The 19,531-nt window shown below is 39.3% G+C and overlaps 2 protein-coding genes across 6 annotated transcripts in view; one reads left to right on the top strand and one right to left on the bottom strand.

Moving 5' to 3' along the window:
- GINS4 (GINS complex subunit 4) overlaps positions 1-6,830 on the bottom strand; it is a 64,357-nt gene extending 57,527 nt beyond the window's left edge. The window contains exons 1-2 of one of the 2 annotated variants that reach the window (XM_053717988.1): positions 6,490-6,830; positions 4,587-4,715 (exon numbers count right to left, since the gene is read on the bottom strand). The gene's annotated coding sequence lies outside the window, so the exon portion shown is untranslated. The remainder of the gene's footprint in view (positions 1-4,586; positions 4,716-6,489) is intronic. The other variant, XM_053717987.1, reaches the window with a different exon arrangement.
- CHMP7 (charged multivesicular body protein 7) overlaps positions 1-19,531 on the top strand; it is a 362,230-nt gene that overhangs the window by 179,101 nt on the left and 163,598 nt on the right. For 2 of the 4 annotated variants that reach the window (XM_053717984.1, XM_053717985.1), the window contains 2 exons: positions 9,776-10,063; positions 10,536-10,704. In XM_053717984.1, coding sequence (XP_053573959.1) covers positions 9,795-10,063; positions 10,536-10,704 — 438 coding nt within the window. In that variant the 5' untranslated portion in view covers positions 9,776-9,794. Of the gene's footprint in view, positions 1-3,186; positions 3,298-6,865; positions 6,984-9,775; positions 10,064-10,535; positions 10,705-19,531 lie in introns of those variants that run through there. The other 2 variants (XM_053717986.1, XM_053717983.1) reach the window with 2 other exon arrangements.

Genomic DNA, 19,531 nt, shown 5'->3' with positions numbered 1-19,531 from the left:
TACCCAGGTGCTGAACCAAAAAATGGGCCGACTTCTAAGCTTACATTCAAATAAAGATACCAAGAGAACAAAGAAAAATTGATAATAGGAGTAAATTAGCAAGTTGCTTAAATTTGCCTGCTCTATCTGAATCGTGAAAGATTATTATTGAATAGACCATCCCTTTAACTAGCTACATTTGTAGCAGTTTGTTTTTGCATTACTTATGTATAGAATAAAAACCAAAATGAACAAAAGTAAATGCAATGAACATCCATCAAAAATAATATATCTACAACTACCTAATTGTTTTTTTTTTAAGGAATGGCATATCAATTAAAGGTCACTTTACTTTGCTAAATAGGCAACTCCTCTGCCTCACACACACAGTTTCCCTGGCTGTTACCACAATTCTTACTTAAAGGGACAGTAAACCACAATTTTTTATTTCATGATTTAGATAGAGAATACAATTTTAAACAGCTTTCCAATTTACTTCTGTTATCCAATTTGCTTCACTCTCTTTGTATCCTTTGTTGAAAAAGCACCAATGCCCTACTGTGAAGTAGCTGAATGCACTGGGTTAGGCAATAAGATGAGCCATATATGGCATATATGTGCAGTCACCAATCGGCACCTCCTAAGTCTACCTAGGTAACCTTTTCAACAAATAATATCAAAAGAACAAAATAAAATTAGATATTAGAAGTAAATTGGAAAGCTGTTTAAAATCACATTCTCTATTTGAATCATGAAAGAAAAAAAATGTGGGCTTTATGTCCCTTTAGGATGTGCTAGAATAATGTAAGTAATAAAGAAATGTCTAGGCTTTTTGGCTTCTAATAAATATATCTAATAAAATATAAGAACATAAAAGAATACAAAACAAATTAAAGCTCTTTTTGGCCATGTATAATGACATTGGTTACAAATTTTAAATCTCTGTTAAACTTACATGCTTATATTATTTAAGTCTAGATAAAACAGGTGATGTACCATAAAGGGTTTTTTATCCAAGAGTCTAAAGGCAAAGGCATATATAAAAAAAATTTAAATATGTAAAACACCTCTCCATTTAATATAATAATCTTAATGCATAAATCATTTAGGTTGTTACACCTGTTAGTAGCTATGTACAACTACTGCCCTCATATGGTTTATGAAGCAAATACTCCATGCAATACAGAGAACACAGTCACAATGCAATACTCAGTCATTAAAGGGACACTGAACCCAATTTTTTTCTCTTTCATGATTCAGATAGAGCATGCAATTTTAAGAAACTTTCTAATTTATTCCTATTATCAATTTTCTTTGTTCTCTTGCTATCTTTATTTGATAAAGAAGGCATCTAAGCTAAGGAGTCAGCCATTTTTTGGTTCAGATGCTGGACAGCACTTGTTTATTGGTGGGTGAATGTATCCACCAATCAGCAAGAACAACCCAGGTTGTTCACCAAAAATGGGCCAGCATCTAAACTTGGATTCTTGCTTTTCAAATAAAGATAAAGATACCAAGAGAATGAAGAAAATTTGATAATAGGAGTAAATTAGAAAATTGCTTAAAATTGTATGCTCTATCTGAATCACAAAATATTTTTTTGGGGTTCAGTGTCCCTTTAAATATTTCATACTAGATGAATAAGAACCATTGTTCCACAGATAACATCAGCAAATACACAGTGCTATGCAAAGCAAGAGAAAAACAAACACACACACATACACACTGAAGGAGCAGGGTAATACTTTTTTCAACTAAACACATATTTTAATCAGTGGAGTTAAAAGCTAAATACAGCCTATGCGCCACTTTTGTTTATAGACAAAGGCCTAGCTCAAACAGCAAAATAGACAAATAACCATGTATAGATTTTTTTATTATTATTTTCAAATAATGTTAACTTGCAAGTTTGGAAAATCTATAACATTCAACCAAGAGGAAAAACAAAAAAAAACAAACACACACACATACGAGGGCTTCCAATATAGAAGATATCATTAATTAACTTTTCACAAACGTATCAAAAGCTTAAAGTCAGAATAAAAGGTAGCTAACCACATCAGTATTTTTAAAATTTTAAACACTGTACAGTTTTCAAAATGAAAGGAGTCAGAAGTCATAAACAGCCTAGCCATTATCCTGTATATGGGGTATAGGATTGATGAAGTCAATTCAGTACAAGCTATCTTCCCACCAAAGGCTCAACCCAATAAGTTTCCCTATAAAGCAAAAAAAAGAGGTTCAAGAGTCCCAATTTTCAACATGCTGTGTATTACAACATAGGCGTTTAAAAGTAACACTCATCACAAATATTTTTTGTACTTCCCTTCATGTATCTAGTTTTATATCTCCTTTCACCTTTAGCACTGATATGATGTATTGCATATAAAGATAATTGAGCTTATGAGTCATTCCCTCTTATACTAATTGCCATGAATGATTAGAACTATTTATGACTTTTTGAAAACCACTGTGTGCCTATTACTACAATTCAGCTATTAGTATTGTTACTATTATAGTCTCCCCCCATTCATTTTCACACTGTATTATTACCAAATTGTATTCTAGCTTGTACTTTTCTTATTTTGTACTTACTATATTGATATCTCTTAACCATCAATGCCATTAATACTATATTAATATCCTGTTATTGATGTAATTATGTAAACATGCCAATACCTTGTATTGTAACAATGATTATTAACTCCGTTGTACCCTTCACACATCGCCTAAGTAAGGGTTAAGGGGGAGTTTTCTTATACACTCCCTTGTAGCCAATGACTGTGATGAGTGTTACTTTTAAACGCCTATGTTGTAATACACAGCAGGTCTTAGATTATGGCATCCAGCCGAAACTAGTAAGACCAGCTGTCTCTCTGTTACCATGCTGGTATTCTACTAGAAATTTTATTTTCTACTAATAAAGTCGTTTGATTTTTTTGAAAATTGGGACTCTTGAACCTCTTTTTTGCTTTATTACCTACGGACTACAAGGATCCCGTTTTTCTCAGGAGCCCACACAGCCTCACATTCCTTTTTGTGGCCAGCCGTTACATTACATTGCATTGCCCCTAGGAGAGCTGAAGATTCGGAACCCGGTGTTGGAGCGGATTGGAGGAGACTTACACACCCCTTTGTGGTACGCCCCCGAGATGACGTCAGACGCTTGCAAGACACAGGTGACGCTGTAGAGGGAGGCTCGTCTAGTGTATAATCCCGCACAGGAGCTGCGATTCACTGGGATGACGGAGCCTTTGTCCTGGAAGCCTTCAACACCTTTTGTGCATGTTGTGGAAAGTCGCTCATCAGTGTTTGGGGGTGAGTCTGGAGGTTTGTATCCTCTGTACCAATTACCGCTACTTGTTCTTGGCTTATTACACCATATATGCTTAACTAGTGCATGTGGAATTGAATATGTGCTCTCTTAGGGGCTAACAACATACTGTTTGAATACACTGCTTTCTTTCCTTGCTACATTGTACCTAATATATGGACATTATCTCTATAAGTTACGGTGATATTGAACTTTTGGGAAATCTTCTGTAAGTTTCCCTATACTCAGGACAAAAAGATACTTCTCTCCAGGCAAGCAGGCCAGCATAAAGTACCACTTTTATATACATAAACCCAATCCAGCTCTCCATTGCAATCATCCTCTAAATGATGAATATGGAAAAGACACCTTCGTACCTCCATAACTTCTAAACAAATAGAAAAGAACTAATGATTCTCTTGCCTCTAACCTTGTAGATCCCGCCATACAAAAGGTAACTAGGGGGCAAGAAAAGCCACCACAAGCAGGATCTCTAAAAGCCTCTAATAAAAACCAAAATTGCCTTAAAAATTAATATTGGTAGACTGTCTGCCGGTACCCAAGATAGTGGTGACCAGTGGGGGTGAGGGAGGGAAGAGAGCTATTTGGGAGGGATTAGGGGGTAGGATATGTCAGGTGCAAGGGTAATCTACACTAAAGCTTAAATGAATCTTACAAGCTACCCGATTAACCCTTCCACTGCCAAGAATAATAGAAGTGTGGTGTACAGCTGCAGTTAGCAGCCTGCAAATTACCAAAAAAGTCCTGGTAGTGAAGGGGTCCGTCTGTCCCTCTGAGACAGCTTTAAGTCACTCTTTACAGAATTTCTCTTAGCCCCACCCACAGACCACCCAGAAACTGCCCTTAAACAACCACAAACCACCCATACACGCCCACAATTCCACCCATGATGCCTCCCCTCCCAATATGGCTCCACCCACAAAACGGTGAAGCGCTCCTATCAACCTTCTGTGACCCTCATTCACACATGTTGGGACGTATGTTAAAGTTATACTGCACACCTCTTCATATACTCTACTAACATTCTGTGTGTAATAAGTTATTTAGATGCTGAATGACAGTCCAGCTTCATTGCAACTTTTTTTTTGACTCACTACAAAGGTGGTAGCACATGTTCTGAATATCAGAAGCACGTCATTGTTAGTTACCAATTGCAATCACTAATACAAAAAAAAATCCAATAAATATTTTTATGACCTTGTCTAAACTGAGAAGCTGCTGTGTATCACGTGGGAAGGTTGTGAGGCTGACAATCTTGAAGATGTGAACGTACCTAAACTGTAAACGTCACACTTTAAGGTATCCGTCTATTGGTTTGTTTACATAACTTTGTATGTTGTCAAAAAATCTCTCTCTTCTGCTGTTTAGCCATTATGTTTACACTCAGATGTAGAATCTGTAACTCAAAAGAGAAAATATTAGAGTTAGTTCTCCGAGTCTGAAAACAATGTACATAGCCTAATTGTAGTAGAAGATGGAAAATTACAAAAATGCATACGATTACTTAACCCTTTCGTGAAAGGGTTAAAGTGCCTACATCGGAACAACTGTTCCGATGTAGACAAATTGAAACTACGCGATCGTGCATACGATCGCGAGATTTCAATTATTGGATCACATCTGGGGGGCGTCCCTACAATCCTAGGAACGCCCTCCAGACCGCGATTAAATCCTAGAAGCACAGAAGGCTTCAGGACAGCCGTTAGCTATGACGTTCTATTCCGTCATAACGGCTTTAAAGCCCAGTCTAATTATGACGGAATAGAACGTCATAACGGCTTTAAAAGGTTAATTTACTAATGCATGAGGGAATGATCTTGTGGAAAGTGGTCAAGAAAACATTAATATATCAATTACTGTTTGTGATGATGCATTGAGACAGAAAACAGAATAATATGGCTACATATAATAAATACAATAAATTACTTATTACAATATCAACAATGTATAGACATATAGGGTGGTATGTGGCGCCTTAAAGGGATAGGAAAGTCAAAATTAAACATGTTATGTTATGACACTTTTAAATTCACTTCTGTTTTCAAATGTACTTTGTTCTCTTGGTATCCATTGCTGAAAAAAATATGTACATAACCAACACTAGTGGGAGGTAGTGGTGATTGGTGCACATATTTGTCTCTTGTGATTGGCTAACTAGATGTGCTCAGCTAGCTCTCAGTAGTGCATTGCTGCTCCTTCAGCAAAGGATTTCAATGGCATAAAGCAATAAAAAAAAAAAAAAATATATATATATATATATATATAAAAACATTTTTATTTATTTAACCAATATCCTGCTATAATACCAGAATGAGCGGTTTAACATCAGAGATTAAAGGGACATGAAACCCAAAATTTTCTTTCAGGATTCAGATAAAGTTTAAAAATGTTAAACAACTTTTAAATGTACTTCTATTATGAAATTTGCTTAATCATCTTAATATCCTTTGTTGAAAAGCAGCAATGCAGTACTGGGAGCTAGCTGAACACATTGGGCAAGCAAATGACAGGTCCCAGTAGTGCATTGCTGCTCTTGAGCCATCCTAGGTATTCTTTTTAACAAAGGATATAAAAAACAAAGCAAATTAAATAGTAAAAGTAAATTGAAAACTTGTATGGCAGATCACTGGCAACCTTGGCACCTCAGATGTTTTGGAACTACATTTCCCATGATGCCTAGACACTCTTTAAGCTGTCTGAGCATCATGGGAAACATAGTTCTAAAACATCTGCGGTGTCAAGTTTGCTGACCCCTGAATGCGCTGAATTATGAAAGAAACATTTTAGATTTCATGTCCCTTTAAGTATCCCTGGTAGCAATTTTACCCTTATATTGCCATTAATTATGTCAATGGATAAGAGCGAGAAGACCCATCTATTCTACCCATGTTTCTATTTCAACTGTTAACCCTAATGTCCATATTGAAGGTATTGTTTTGTTTCCTACACTGTTCTCCGTTCATTTCAGCTATACCTCCCTTTCTTAAAATTTGTACAAATTAACTTTATTCTCTTATATAAAGATTTTATTTTTATCTTAAACATTTTCCATTCTGTCATACAAACCTATAAATAATATATACAGAGAATATATTGCCTATATCTAGAACAGTGAGGAGAGCATACATAAACTAGTATTTATCTAACAGAAGTATCCCATACATAACGTCACTTACAGGGAAAAAAAGTTGTAAGTTCCAAATCACGTGCTGCTGCCCGTTGCGTGACGTCACTGCAAGAGCCCTAGCTCGAGCCCGGTTTTCTGTTTTCCCGCCACGAAAACCCAATGACGTCACAAATACGTAAAAAGAGGCAGGTACATGCTGTTCGACGTGCTCGCCTTCTTATGAATATAAATTATTACCGACCGTTATTTTTAGGCAATGGGACATCTCGCCTCATGTAGTTTTCAACTAGTGAACATTTTATATGTGTTTATAACAGTGATCACCACTTATGGCCGACCGTATAGTTAGATTTACCTACGCAGGCATGCTATAGCCTCACAACTAGGGAGCAGCACTTGCCCATAATGTTATGCTGTCACTGAAACGAAAGAGACATTCTATCATTTAGTAAAACTCAATGGTTTTAAAGTGATGGTGTCCTGGAAGGACATTTCGCGTTTTCGATAGGAACTTAGGAAGTGGTCTCTTGATACAGGGAGGGGGTGAGTCAAAAATAGTTGCCCACCCCCTATAATGTTGCTATTGTCTTTAGTTGCTTATATTATTATTACTTTTTTTCTATCTTTTTAATATTTTACTTCTTTTTCGTATACACAGCGCTTTCTCCACCCTGATTACTTTCGTTTCCAGCTTGTCATACCGTGTGGTTTTGTTTTAAATACGTTTTCATTTTTTTTCTTTGTACAGGATCCCAAGTTACTTTACTTTTTTTTTTTTTTTAATTTCCATTTCTGGTAATACCCCCCTAATATTAGTTTATTTTACAGACTTGTCTTCTTCAACTGCTCCTAATATGACGTTTGTCACCAACATTTCCCTTTTTGATGTCTTAAAAGGACATGAAACACAATTTTTCTTTCAGGAATCAGATATAACATACAACTTTTCAATTTACTCCTGTTATCAAATCTGCTTAACCCCTTAACGACCTGACACTGGTCGTTATGCCCTTAAAGGGACATTAAACACTTTGAGATGGTAATATAAAATGATAAATTGTATATAATAAAACAACTCTGCAATATACTTTCATTATTTATTTTGTCCTCTTTGCCTGTAATTCCATTCTGAAATTGTGAGCTTTTCAGTTCCTGTTAGAAATGAAAGTGCAGAACACGGTTAAATCCAGCACAACCATTGGCTGCACACTCTAGTGACCTATGTATAACTGTCTCTAATTGGCCACAGCAGAGAAGGCAACACAAGTCACAACATTGCAGCTCCCAGTGTTTTATAGACACTAAAACTTTACACTTATTTTGTCACTTTTTAAACAACTAATGAAACTTTAAAAAATACATCTACATGTTAGTCATGGACTAATCTTTTCTTTGAATGCATCATTCTATCTAGCATGTATTTAGTGTTTAATGTCCCTTTAAGGACCGTTGCTGCAGTCCTTGGCTTCTCTCTGCCGCAATCTCGTTCAAAAGATCGAGACGCGCTATTTCTGCATGCCCCACGAGTGGGACACTGCGGAAATAGATATGCAGAGTTGTCGATGCAGAGAGGGCCACTCTGTGGTCCTCTCTGCATCCCACAGCGATGGTGCAGATCGTTGGTGGGAGGGAGCAGTTGCGGGTGGGCGGCCCATCACTGGACTAGTTGCTGTGCCGGTGTTCTAAAATAAGTTGTCTACCATAGGAATGTGTCCACTACGTCACTTCCGGTGGACACATTCAGCTGCTGGAGGTTTGTGGCGCTCACTGCGCGTGCGCTAGAGGCCCAACCTCCTACAAGCAGTTGATCGAGGAAATATATGCCACACTGAGCGCACGTTACTGGTTGTAAAATCAGACACAACAAGCTGTCTGTCATCGGATTTTGTAACCAGAAAGTGCGCCAGATGGGTCACAGAATCTGTACACCACCACACAACGGCTGCAACTGCTTGCATAGCTATTAACCCCTTATACTCAATCAACGAGTTCAACCAATCCCTTCACTGTGTAACAATCTGAGGGGGGGGGGGAGTATTTGAAACAAGTTATCTCTTTTTGTGAGTCTCAGTCACCCTCTTTCAATCATCTTTTCTTATTCGCAAAAATAGATAACTTGTTTCAAATACTCCCCCTCAGATTGTTACAAAGTGAAGGGACTGGCTGAACTTGTTCACTGAGTATAAGGGGTTAATAGCTGTGCAAGTCGTTGCAGCCGTTGTGTGGTGGTGTACAGATTCTGCGACCCGTCTGGCGCACTTTCTGGTTACAAAATTCGATGACAGACAGCTTGTTCCGTCTGATTTTGCAACCAGTAACGTGCGCTCAGGAATGTGGTGCCATATATTTCCTCGACCCGTGTAAATCAGCTGCTTTAAGGAGGTTGGGCCTCTGGATGGATGCATTTGAGTTTTGAAGAGAAGCATTTTTGTAATATAGATGTATTAGCAAAAATGCTTCTAATAAAAGCTATAGCGGTTTCAAAAGTGTATTTAAGTATGCATTGTGCACCAGCATTTTAAACACAGCATTTGCTCAGAGCTTGTATTATCTGACTAATGACTCAATTTATTAATTGCTGACATGATACAAACCCCACTGGTGCTCTGAGCAGCTGAGTATTTAAATCCTGCTGCACTGAGAATATCTAGCTGTGCTTCACATGCACGTGCAGTAAACAATATTAACACTAAAACAGTTACAACTTTTACTAGAAGCAATTTTGCCAATACATGTATATTGCAAATATGTTTCTACTCAAAGATGTAATTCATCTATGTGCATTTCAACTTTGACCGGAATGTCCCTTCAATATCCTTTGCTGTCTGAACACATCTAATCAGCCAATAACAAGAGACAAATGTGTGCAGGCACCAATCACCAGCTAGAACAAACAGTGGAACAAAAGAAATTCCACAGTAATATATGGAATTTTTCTTCCTATTAGTCTGGGCCTAGAGTGCTACAAGTGCATACATTAGTGTGGAATTTCTTTTGTTCCACTGTTTGTTCTGATTTGGAATTTATGCACAAGCACCATTTCCTCCAAACAATTTGTTACTAGGTATATACTACCCATTATCAGATTACCTATTTAGGGGAAAAGCCTTTATAGTGCCATTGTTTGTCTGATTTTGTTCATGCCAATCACCAGCTAGCTCCCACTAGTGTAGGATATACAGAGTTCTCCTTAGAACCTTTTTAGTGGGTGCTCCGCCCGGCTGATTTTACTGACCACCTGGCTAAAATTTTAGCCAATATTAAGCTAAAGTGAGCTAATATTACAAATGTTCAATTTTTATTGCACTTAATAATTTCCTTATCTCTTGCTTTAGGTCTTTCCCCTAATCCTAAATGAATATGGCTTCACAGCATACAGTGACCTGGCCTTCCGAATGTGATGATGATGATAGAATGTCTTTTCTCTTCTCTGCTTTCAAAGAGAATCGTGATGTAAACAGCTCAGACTGGGATAGCAAGATGACCTTTTGGATACCTCTTATTCTCAAACATGCCAAAACCAATGGACTTATAAGTGTCACACTGCGTCAGCTCCAAGCAGATTTTACCCGTAAGGGTAGAGTCCCATTGGGACTGGGAACTGTCATCCAGGAGATGATCAGGTGTGGACAGTAGCTCATAGGATGTAAATATCACTACTAGTTGCTATGGTTTTGAGTTGTCTGTCCCTCCTGTTATATTAGGTTACAGGGAAAATATCTTTATAATAAAGTAATAACTTACATCAATGTGTGCAGTGAAATGTGTAGTGTTTCTATTACTTAAAGGGATGTTACATTTATATATGACTAGTTGGCGCTGATGTCTTTGCTTTCATTTTTGTGGCTAATTGATGCTTGAGTTTGTCCTTCTAAAAGCTTCAAAGGTGTCACATTCTCACAATAAAATTCATTCAAAGACACCTTTGAAGCTTTTAGAAGGACAAACTCAAACATCAATTCGCCACAATAATGAAATAACATAAATATACTTGAAATTTAAGTGCCTCTTTCGAAGTGCTTTCTTTGTTTTCCCTAAATAATGTAAATCTCTTCTGTCTTCATTTTTTTATTTACATTTATTTATTTTTTACAGACAGGGGGCTTTGCATAAGGAATCGGACTTTGTGGCCGGCATCACAAATGGGTGGCTGACATGGAGTATGAGACAGCTGGTAATAAAACCTCTCCAGTGGACTGTAGGAGCAGTGTTGGGGCATCAGATCTCTCCTGATGAAGTGCTTGTGGTACCTGAAGTAATAAAGGTTTGAGCAATAGCAACTTCATTGTAGAATGTCACGTTATCACAAGTATAAAGACCACCAGGCATAAAATGTAACACAATAGTTATGATGTTTTTTTGGAGGATAATAGCCAAATACAACAAGACGTATGTGGTGCACTTATATCTCGGCAAACATTTCCAAAAAAATAATGTATTACCAGTGCTATGGGGCACTAATTTAAAATAGGGGGGAAAAACAAAAAACTTTTTAAAGAAAGAGGTGTGGTTATAATATAACTACACCAAAGAGTGATAAAAGGGACACTGAAGTCAAAATTAAACTTTCATGATTTAGATAGAGCTTGCCATTTTAAACAACTTTCCAATTTACTCTTAACAAAATGTGCACAGTCTTTTTATATTTACACTTTTTGAGTCACCAGCTCCTACTGAGTGTGTGCAAGAATTCACAGAATATATGCATTTGTGATTGGCTGATAGCTGTCACATGATGCAGTGGGAGTGGAAATAGACATAACTGACATTTGTCAGAAAAAAATATACTATTCATTTGAAGTTCAGACGGAGTGCTATTGCATTGTCTTTTTAAAATGCTTTTGTTGATTGTGCAAATCGACTGTATTTAATGGTCCTTTAACCCGATTTGCAGTGATTTCTTTGTAATAAGACTCTTTGCTTAAAGCTGAGAACATCATTGTTAATGTACTTTTTAGAAAGTAGTTTGAGTATCTTTTGATGTATATTGGCAATCAATAGGAAAGGTGAATATACTTAATATTTAGCTGGAGTGCTGTTTTTTTAGTCACTCTGTAGTGTTGTTATATTCTAATCACAACTTAAAAAAACCTTTTTTCTCTTGTAGTGTATTCCGTCCACGGGTCATCCATTACTTATGGGATATATTCCCTTCCCAACAGGAAGTTGCAAGAGGATCACCCAAGCAGAGCTGCTACATAGCTCCTCCCCTCACATGTCATATCCAGTCATTCTCTTGCAACTCAACTAGATAGGTCGTTGTGAGAGGTCTGTGGTGTTTTTTATACTTAGTTTATTTCTTCAATCAAAAGTTTGTTATTTTAAATGGCACCGGAGTGTGCTGTTTGTTCTCAGGCAGTATTTGGAGGAAGAATCTGCCTGCGTTTTCTATGATCTTAGCAGAAGTAACTAAGATCCACTGGCTGTTCTCGCACATTCTGAGGATTGGGGTAACTTTCAGAAAGGGAATAGCGTGTGGGGAATCCTGCAAACAAGGTATGTGCAGTAAATTATTTTTCTAAGGAATGGAATTGACTAAGAAAATACTGCTGATACCGATGTAATGTAAGTACAGCCTTAAATGCAGTAGCGACTGGTATCAGGCTGATGAATGTATGTACAATAAGTAATTTTCTAAGGAATGGAATTTGACTAAGAAAATACTATTAATACTGAAGTAATGTATGAGCCTTAACTGCAGTAGAAGCGACTGGTAGCAGGCTTATTAATAACACTACCTAACTTTTAAAGTGCATGTTTAAAACGTTTACTGGCATGTTGTTCGTTTTTTTTTTGTGAGGTACTTTGGTGATAAATCTTTTGGGGCATGATTTTCCACATGGCTGTCGTTTATTTCTACATAGAAACGGTTTACTGAGGTTTCCCACTGTTGTAATATGAGTGGGAGGGGCCTATTTTAGCGCTTTTTTGCGCAGTAAAAATTCAGTTTCAGTCTTCCTGCTTCTTCCTCCTTGATCCAGGACGTCTCTAGAGAGCTCAGGGGTCTTCAAAATTCATTTTGAGGGAGGTAATCAGTCACAGCAGACCTGTGACAGTGTGTTTGACTGTGATAAAAACGTTAATTGTTAAATTGATTATCCGTTTTTGGGTATTAAGGGGTTAATCATCCATTTGCTAGTGGGTGCAATGCTTTGCTAACTTAATACATTTACTGTGAACATTTGGTTGCTATAACTGATTTGGTTCATTGTTATTTCAACTGTGACGATTTTTTGTGCTTCTTAAAGGCCCAGTAGCGTTTTTTATATTGCTTGTAAATTTATTTGAAAGGATTTTCCAAGCTTGCTAGTCTCATTGTGAGTCTGTTTAAACATGTCTGACACAGATGAATCTGTTTGTTCACTATGTTTTTTAGGCCAATGTGGAGCCCCACAGAAATATGTGTACTAAATGTATTGATGTCACTTTGAATAAAAGTCAATTTATATCTGTAAAGAAATTATCACCAGACAACGAGGGGGAAGTTATGCCGACTAACTCTCCTCACGTGTCAGTACCTTCGCCTCCCGCTCAGGAGGCGCGTGATATTGTGGCGCCAAGTACATCAGAGAGGCCCATACAAATCACTTTGCAAGACATGGCTGCTGTTATGACAGAGGTATTATCTAAATTGCCTGAATTAAAAGGCAAGCGCGATAGCTCTGGGTTAAGGACAGAGCGCGCTGATGATGTGAGAGCCATGTCTGATACTGCGTCACAATTTGCAGAACATGAGGACGGAGAGCTTCATTCTGTGGGTGACGGATCTGATCCAGGGAGACCGGATTCAGAGATTTCTAATTTTAAATTTAAGCTTGAGTACCTCCGTGTATTGCTAGGGGAGGTATTAGCGGCTCTGAATGATTGTAACACGGTTGCAATTCCAGAGAAAATATGTAGGTTGGATAGATACTTTGTGGTACCGGTGTGTACTGACGTTTTTCCTATACCTAAAAGGCTTACAGAAATTATCAGCAAGGAGTGGGATAGACCCGATGTGCCCTTTTCTCCTCCTCCGATATTTAGAAAAATGTTTCCAATAGACGCCACCACACGAGACTTATGGCAGACGGTCCCTAAGGTGGAGGGAGCAGTTTCTACTTTAGCTAAACGTACCACTATCCTGGTGGAGGATAGTTGTGCTTTCTCGGATCCAATGGATAAAAAATTAGGTTACCTTAAGAAAATGTTTGTTCAACAAGGTTTTATCTTACAGCCCCTTGCATGCATTGCGCCTGTCACTGCTGCTGCGGCATTCTGGTTTGAGTCTCTGGAAGAGGCCATTCGCACAGCTCCATTGGATGAAATTATGGCCAAGCTTAAAGCACTTAAGCTAGCTAATGCATTTGTTTCTGATGCCGTTGTACATTTAACCAAACTAACGGCTAAGAACTCCGGATTCGCCATCCAGGCGTGCAGAGCGCTATGGCTTAAATCCTGGTCAGCTGACGTGACTTCTAAATCTAAATTGCTTAATATTCCTTTCAAAGGCCTTATTCGGGCCCGGCTTGAAAGAAATCATTGCTGACATTACTGGAGGTAAGTGTCATACCCTTCCCCAGGACAGGGCCAAATCAAAGGCCAAACAGTCTAATTTTCGTGCCTTTCGAAATTTCAAGGCAGGAGCAGCATCAACTTCCTCCGCTTCAAAACAAGAGGGAACTGTTGCTCATTCCAGACAGGCCTGGAAACCTAACCAGTCCAGGAACAAGGGCAAGCAGGCCAGAAAGCCTGCTGCTGTCCCCAAGACAGCATGAAGGAACGGCCCCCTTTCCGGAAACGGATCTAGTGGGGGGCAGACTTTCTCTCTTCGCCCAGGCGTGGGCAAGAGATGTTCGGGATCCCTGGGCGTTGGAGATCATATCTCAGGGATATCTTCTGGACTTCAAAGATTCTCCCCCACAAGGGAGATTTCATCTTTCAAGGTTATCAGCAAACCAAATAAAGAAAGAGGCATTTCTACGCTGTGTGCAAGACCTCTTAGTAATGGGGGTGATCCACCCAGTTCCGCGGACGGAACAAGGGCAAGGGTTTTACTCAAATCTGTGGTTCCCAAGAAAGAGGGAACCTTCAGACCAATCTTGGACCTAAAAATCTTAAACAAATTCCTAAGAGTTCCATCATTCAAAATGGAAACTATTCGAACCATCCTACCCATGATCCAAGAGGGTCAATACATGACCACAGTAGACTTAAAGGATGCCTACCTTCATATACCGATTCACAAAGATCATTATCGGTACCTAAGATTTGCCTTTCTAGACAGGCATTACCAGTTTGCAGCTCTTCCCTTCGGGTTGGCTACGGCCCCGAGAATCTTTACAAAGGTTCTGGGCTCCCTTCTGGCGGTTCTAAGACCGCGAGGCATAGCGGTGGCTCCGTATCATCTAGACGACATCCTGATACAGGCGTCAAGCTTTCAAATGACCAAGTCTCATACAGAGATAGTTCTGGCATTTCTGAGGTTGCATGGGTGGAAAGTGAACGTGGAAAAGAGTTCTCTATCACCACTCACAAGAGTCTCCTTTCTAGGGACTCTTATAGATTCTGTAGAGATGAAGATTTACCTGACGGAGTCCAGGTTATCAAAACTTCTAAATGCTTGCCGTGTCCTTCATTCCATTCCACGCCCGTCAGTGGCTCAGTGCATGGAAGTAATCGGCTTAATGGTAGCGGCAATGGACATAGTGCCATTTGCGCGCCTGCATCTCAGACCGCTGCAATTATGCATGCTAAGTCAGTGGAATGGGGATTACTCAGATTTGTCCCCTCTGCTAAATCTGGACCAAGAGACCAGAGGTTCTCTTCTCTGGTGACTTTCTCGGCTCCATCTGTCCAAGGGTATGACCTTTCGCAGGCCAGATTGGACGATTGTAACAAAAGATGCCAGCCTTCTAGGTTGGGGCGCAGTCTGGAACTCCCTGAAGGCTCAGGGATTATGGACTCAGGAGGAGAAACTCCTCCCAATAAATATTCTGGAGTTCAGAGCAATATTCAATGCTCTTCTAGCTTGGCCTCAGTTAGCAACACTGAGGTTCATCAGATTTCAGTCGGACAACATCACGACTGTGGCTTACATCAACCATCAAGGGGGAACCAGGAGTTCCCTAGCGATGTTGGAAGTCTCAAAGATAATTCGCTGGGCAGAGTCTCACTCTTGCCACCTGTCAGCGATCTACATCCCAGGCGTGGAGAACTGGGAGGCGGATTTTCTAAGTCGCCAGACTTTTCATCCGGGGGAGTGGGAACTTCATCCGGAGGTCTTCGCTCAACTGATTCATCGTTGGGGCAAACCAGATCTGGATCTCATGGCGTCTCGCCAGAACGCCAAGCTTCCTTGTTACGGATCCAGGTCCAGGGACTCGGGAGCGGCTCTGATAGATGCTCTGACAGCCCCTTGGGTCTTCAACATGGCCTATGTGTTTCCACCATTTCCGATGCTACCTCGACTGATTGCCAAGATCAAACAGGAGAGAGCATCGGTGATTCTGATAGCGCCTGCGTGGCCACGCAGGACCTGGTATGCAGACCTAGTGGACATGTCGTCCTGTCTACCATGGTCTCTACCTCTGAGGCAGGACCTTCTAATACAAGGTCCTTTCAAACATCCAAATCTAATTTCTCTGAGGCTGACTGCATGGACATTGAATGCTTGATTCTATCAAAGTGTGGCTTCTCGGAGTCCGTTATTGATACCTTAATACAGGCACGGAAGCCTGTTACCAGAAAAATTTACCATAAGATATGGCGTAAATATTTATATTGGTGCGAATCCAAGGGTTACTCATGAAGTAGGGTTAGGATTCCTAGGATATTGTCCTTTCTACAAGAGGGTTTAGAAAAGGGCTTATCTGCTAGTTCGTTAAAGGGACAGATTTCTGCTCTGTCTATTCTCTTACACAAACGTCTGGCAGAAGTTCCAGACGTCCAGGCTTTTTGTCAGGCTTTGGCTAGGATTAAGCCTGTGTTTAAGACTGTTGCTCCTCCGTGGAGCTTAAACTTGGTTCTTAAAGTTCTTCAAGGGGTTCCGTTTGAACCCCTTCATTCCATTGATATTAAGCTTTTATCTTGGAAAGTTCTGTTTTTGATGGCTATTTCCTCGGCTCGAAGAGTCTCTGAATTATCGGCCTTACATTGTGATTCTCCTTATCTGATTTTCCATTCAGACAAGGTAGTTCTGCGTACTAAACCTGGGTTTTTACCTAAGGTTGTTTCTAACAGGAATATCAATCAGGAGATTGTTGTTCCATCATTATGTCCTAATCCTTCTTCAAAGAAGGAACGACTTTTGCATAATCTGGACGTAGTCCGTGCCCTGAAATTCTATTTACAGGCAACTAAAGATTTTCGTCAATCTTCTTCCCTGTTTGTCGTGTACTCTGGTTAGAGGAGAGGTCAAAAAGCTTCGGCAACCTCTCTCTCCTTTTGGCTTCGTAGCATAATACGTTTAGCCTATGAGACTGCTGGACAGCAGCCCCCTGAAAGAATTACAGCTCATTCCACTAGAGCTGTGGCTTCCACCTGGGCCTTTAAGAATGAGGTCTCTGTTGAACAGATTTGCAAGGCTGCAACTTGGTCTTCACTTCACACTTTTTCAAAATTTTACAAATTTGACACTTTTGCTTCTTCGGAGGCTGTTTTTGGGAGACAGGTTCTACAGGCAGTGGTTCCTTCTGTTTAATGTTCCTGCCTTGTCCCTCCCATCATCCGTGTACTTTGGCTTTGGTATTGGTATCCCATAAGTAATGGATGACCCGTGGACTGAATACACTTAACAAGAGAAAACATAATTTATGCTTACCTGATAAATTTATTTCTCTTGTAGTGTATTCAGTCCACGGCCCGCCCTGTCTTTTAAGGAAGATCTAAATTTTAATTAAAACTCCAGTCACCACTGCACCCTATGGTTTCTCCTTTCTTGTCTTGTTTCGGTCGAATGACTGGATATGACATGTGAGGGGAGGAGCTATGTAGCAGCTCTGCTTGGGTGATCCTCTTGCAACTTCCTTTTGGGAAGGGAATATATCCCATAAGTAATGGATGACCCGTGGACTGAATACACTACAAGAGAAATAAATTTATCAGGTAAGCATAAATTATGTTTTTTTTGTCATATTAACCAAATACCCTTAGTATTAAACCTCCTCCATGTTCTGGTAATCTCTACTATGTCTTCCCTGGTCTGCACCATTTGTGTTGCCTTGACAGTATTTGTTCTGTCAGGCAAATTGTGTTTGTTGGACATCCCATTTGGAAACCATGGGCAAAAATATGGAGTTGCGCCCCCCCCCCCCCTTAGCGGCTTAAAAACTGCCATAACTCTTCTGAGAATATTTTCCACAACTTTTGGAGTGTGTCTGTGGAAATGTGTGCCTATTCAGCCAAAACTGCAAAGGGCAATAACCTTTTGTAAAACGCTAGGATTGACTTTCACTTTAAGATGACCCTTTATTGGAACTAAGGGGCTTAGCCCAAACTCTAAAACATGGCACCAGACGATTATCCCTCTTCCACCAAACTTTATAGTATAAGAACTATATATTACTGTAGGTAGTATTCTCCTAGTATGTTACATCAGACTGTCATAGTGAAGGGTGATTCATCATTCCAGAGAACATGTTTCCACTGCTCCAGTGGCAGCTAGCTTGATTTACACCACTCCAGCTAATGTTTAGCATTGTGCATGTTGATGTGAGGATTGTTTCTCCACAAAAAAATTTGCCGGCCAGCATTATAAAGTAGCCTTCATTTTCCAGATGTCAATCAGACTTGTTCCTTTAGCATAGCACAGCAGCCTCTGCCTTTACTTTTTCTATCTATTGACGCTTGCCCTCCTAACTATTCTATACCGCCATATCCTTTGGGAGAGAACTCACTCAACCATGTTTTTGATAGGCCATTTGTGTTGTCCTTCAAAAATCATCTACATTGATTGGTTGAAATCGATGTCCCTCAAGATCCAATCCTGTAGTACTTTTTGTGTACGATCATCAGACTGTTTAATGACCCGCCCCTTCACCCCCTCGGTAGAGAAAGCAGTATCCCTAGCAACCATATTCTACTCACGCCCCATTGTTGAGATCCCGTAACTTGACCACAGTTTTTATCACATTCTCCGATCTACCAGCAGCACCTTTAGGATCTACCTATTGGGCACCCCTGGTCTATAGTAATAAAGATTTTTTTGCAATATGGCGCCACATAGTGGAGCTATATAGACTATATATTTGGCGTGTGGTGGTGTGACAAAGGATCTCTGTTGAGATTTGTAAACATTAAACTCAGAAGTGTGGGCCTGTAATTTTCATTAACATACAGTGAAACTCAGTATCCTTTTTAGACACAACAGTCTATAAGAATGGCAACACAATACAATTTGATTTATACACGAAAGACAGATAATAATACTTTGACTTATGATAGATTATCTCCCTAAAAGTCAATTATTGCGTGTTCAGCGAATCGTGAAAACAAGATTAAAGGAAATGGAAGGGAAATTCGTCAAAAGAGGCTATCCAAAACAACTAATAGAAACTCACTTAGAAGGCCCAGATAACAATCTCATAAAGCGGGCAAAAGAAAACAGATAGAATGGTATTTGTCTTACAATATAGGATACATAGAAGTAGGAAAAAGTATAAGATCAATCACTTGTGTATCTGCATATATTATATCTATGATAAAATGTACTTGTTCTTTAATTTACATAGGGGAGTCTACTCGTAAAGCAGGAGAACGCATAAGTCAGCACAGATCAAATATCAGAAGTGAAGATTTACTGGCACCAGTAGCTAACCATTTTCTTCAGCATGGTCATCAAATAAGCCAGTTAAGGTGGCAAATAATAGATACAGTGAAAACTCAAAGAAATGGTGCAGATAGGGAAAAATTGCTAAAGAAGAAAGAAATGTATTAGATATATGAATTAGATGCAATGTATCCCAAGGGTCTCAATAGAGACTGTGACTGGTCTATCTTCTTATAAAAACATAATAGGCCTTATAGAGAATGTAGTGTTTGAAAGTATTCATAGTCAGTAGTGTGTGTGTGTATGTGTGTGTATATATATATATATATATATATATATATAT

The sequence above is a fragment of the Bombina bombina genome, chromosome 6 (genome assembly GCF_027579735.1).
Source record: "Bombina bombina isolate aBomBom1 chromosome 6, aBomBom1.pri, whole genome shotgun sequence".
Taxonomy (NCBI): domain Eukaryota; kingdom Metazoa; phylum Chordata; class Amphibia; order Anura; family Bombinatoridae; genus Bombina; species Bombina bombina.
The sequence above is the reverse complement of the archived record's forward strand: the minus strand, read 5'-3'. Positions and strand labels throughout refer to the sequence as shown.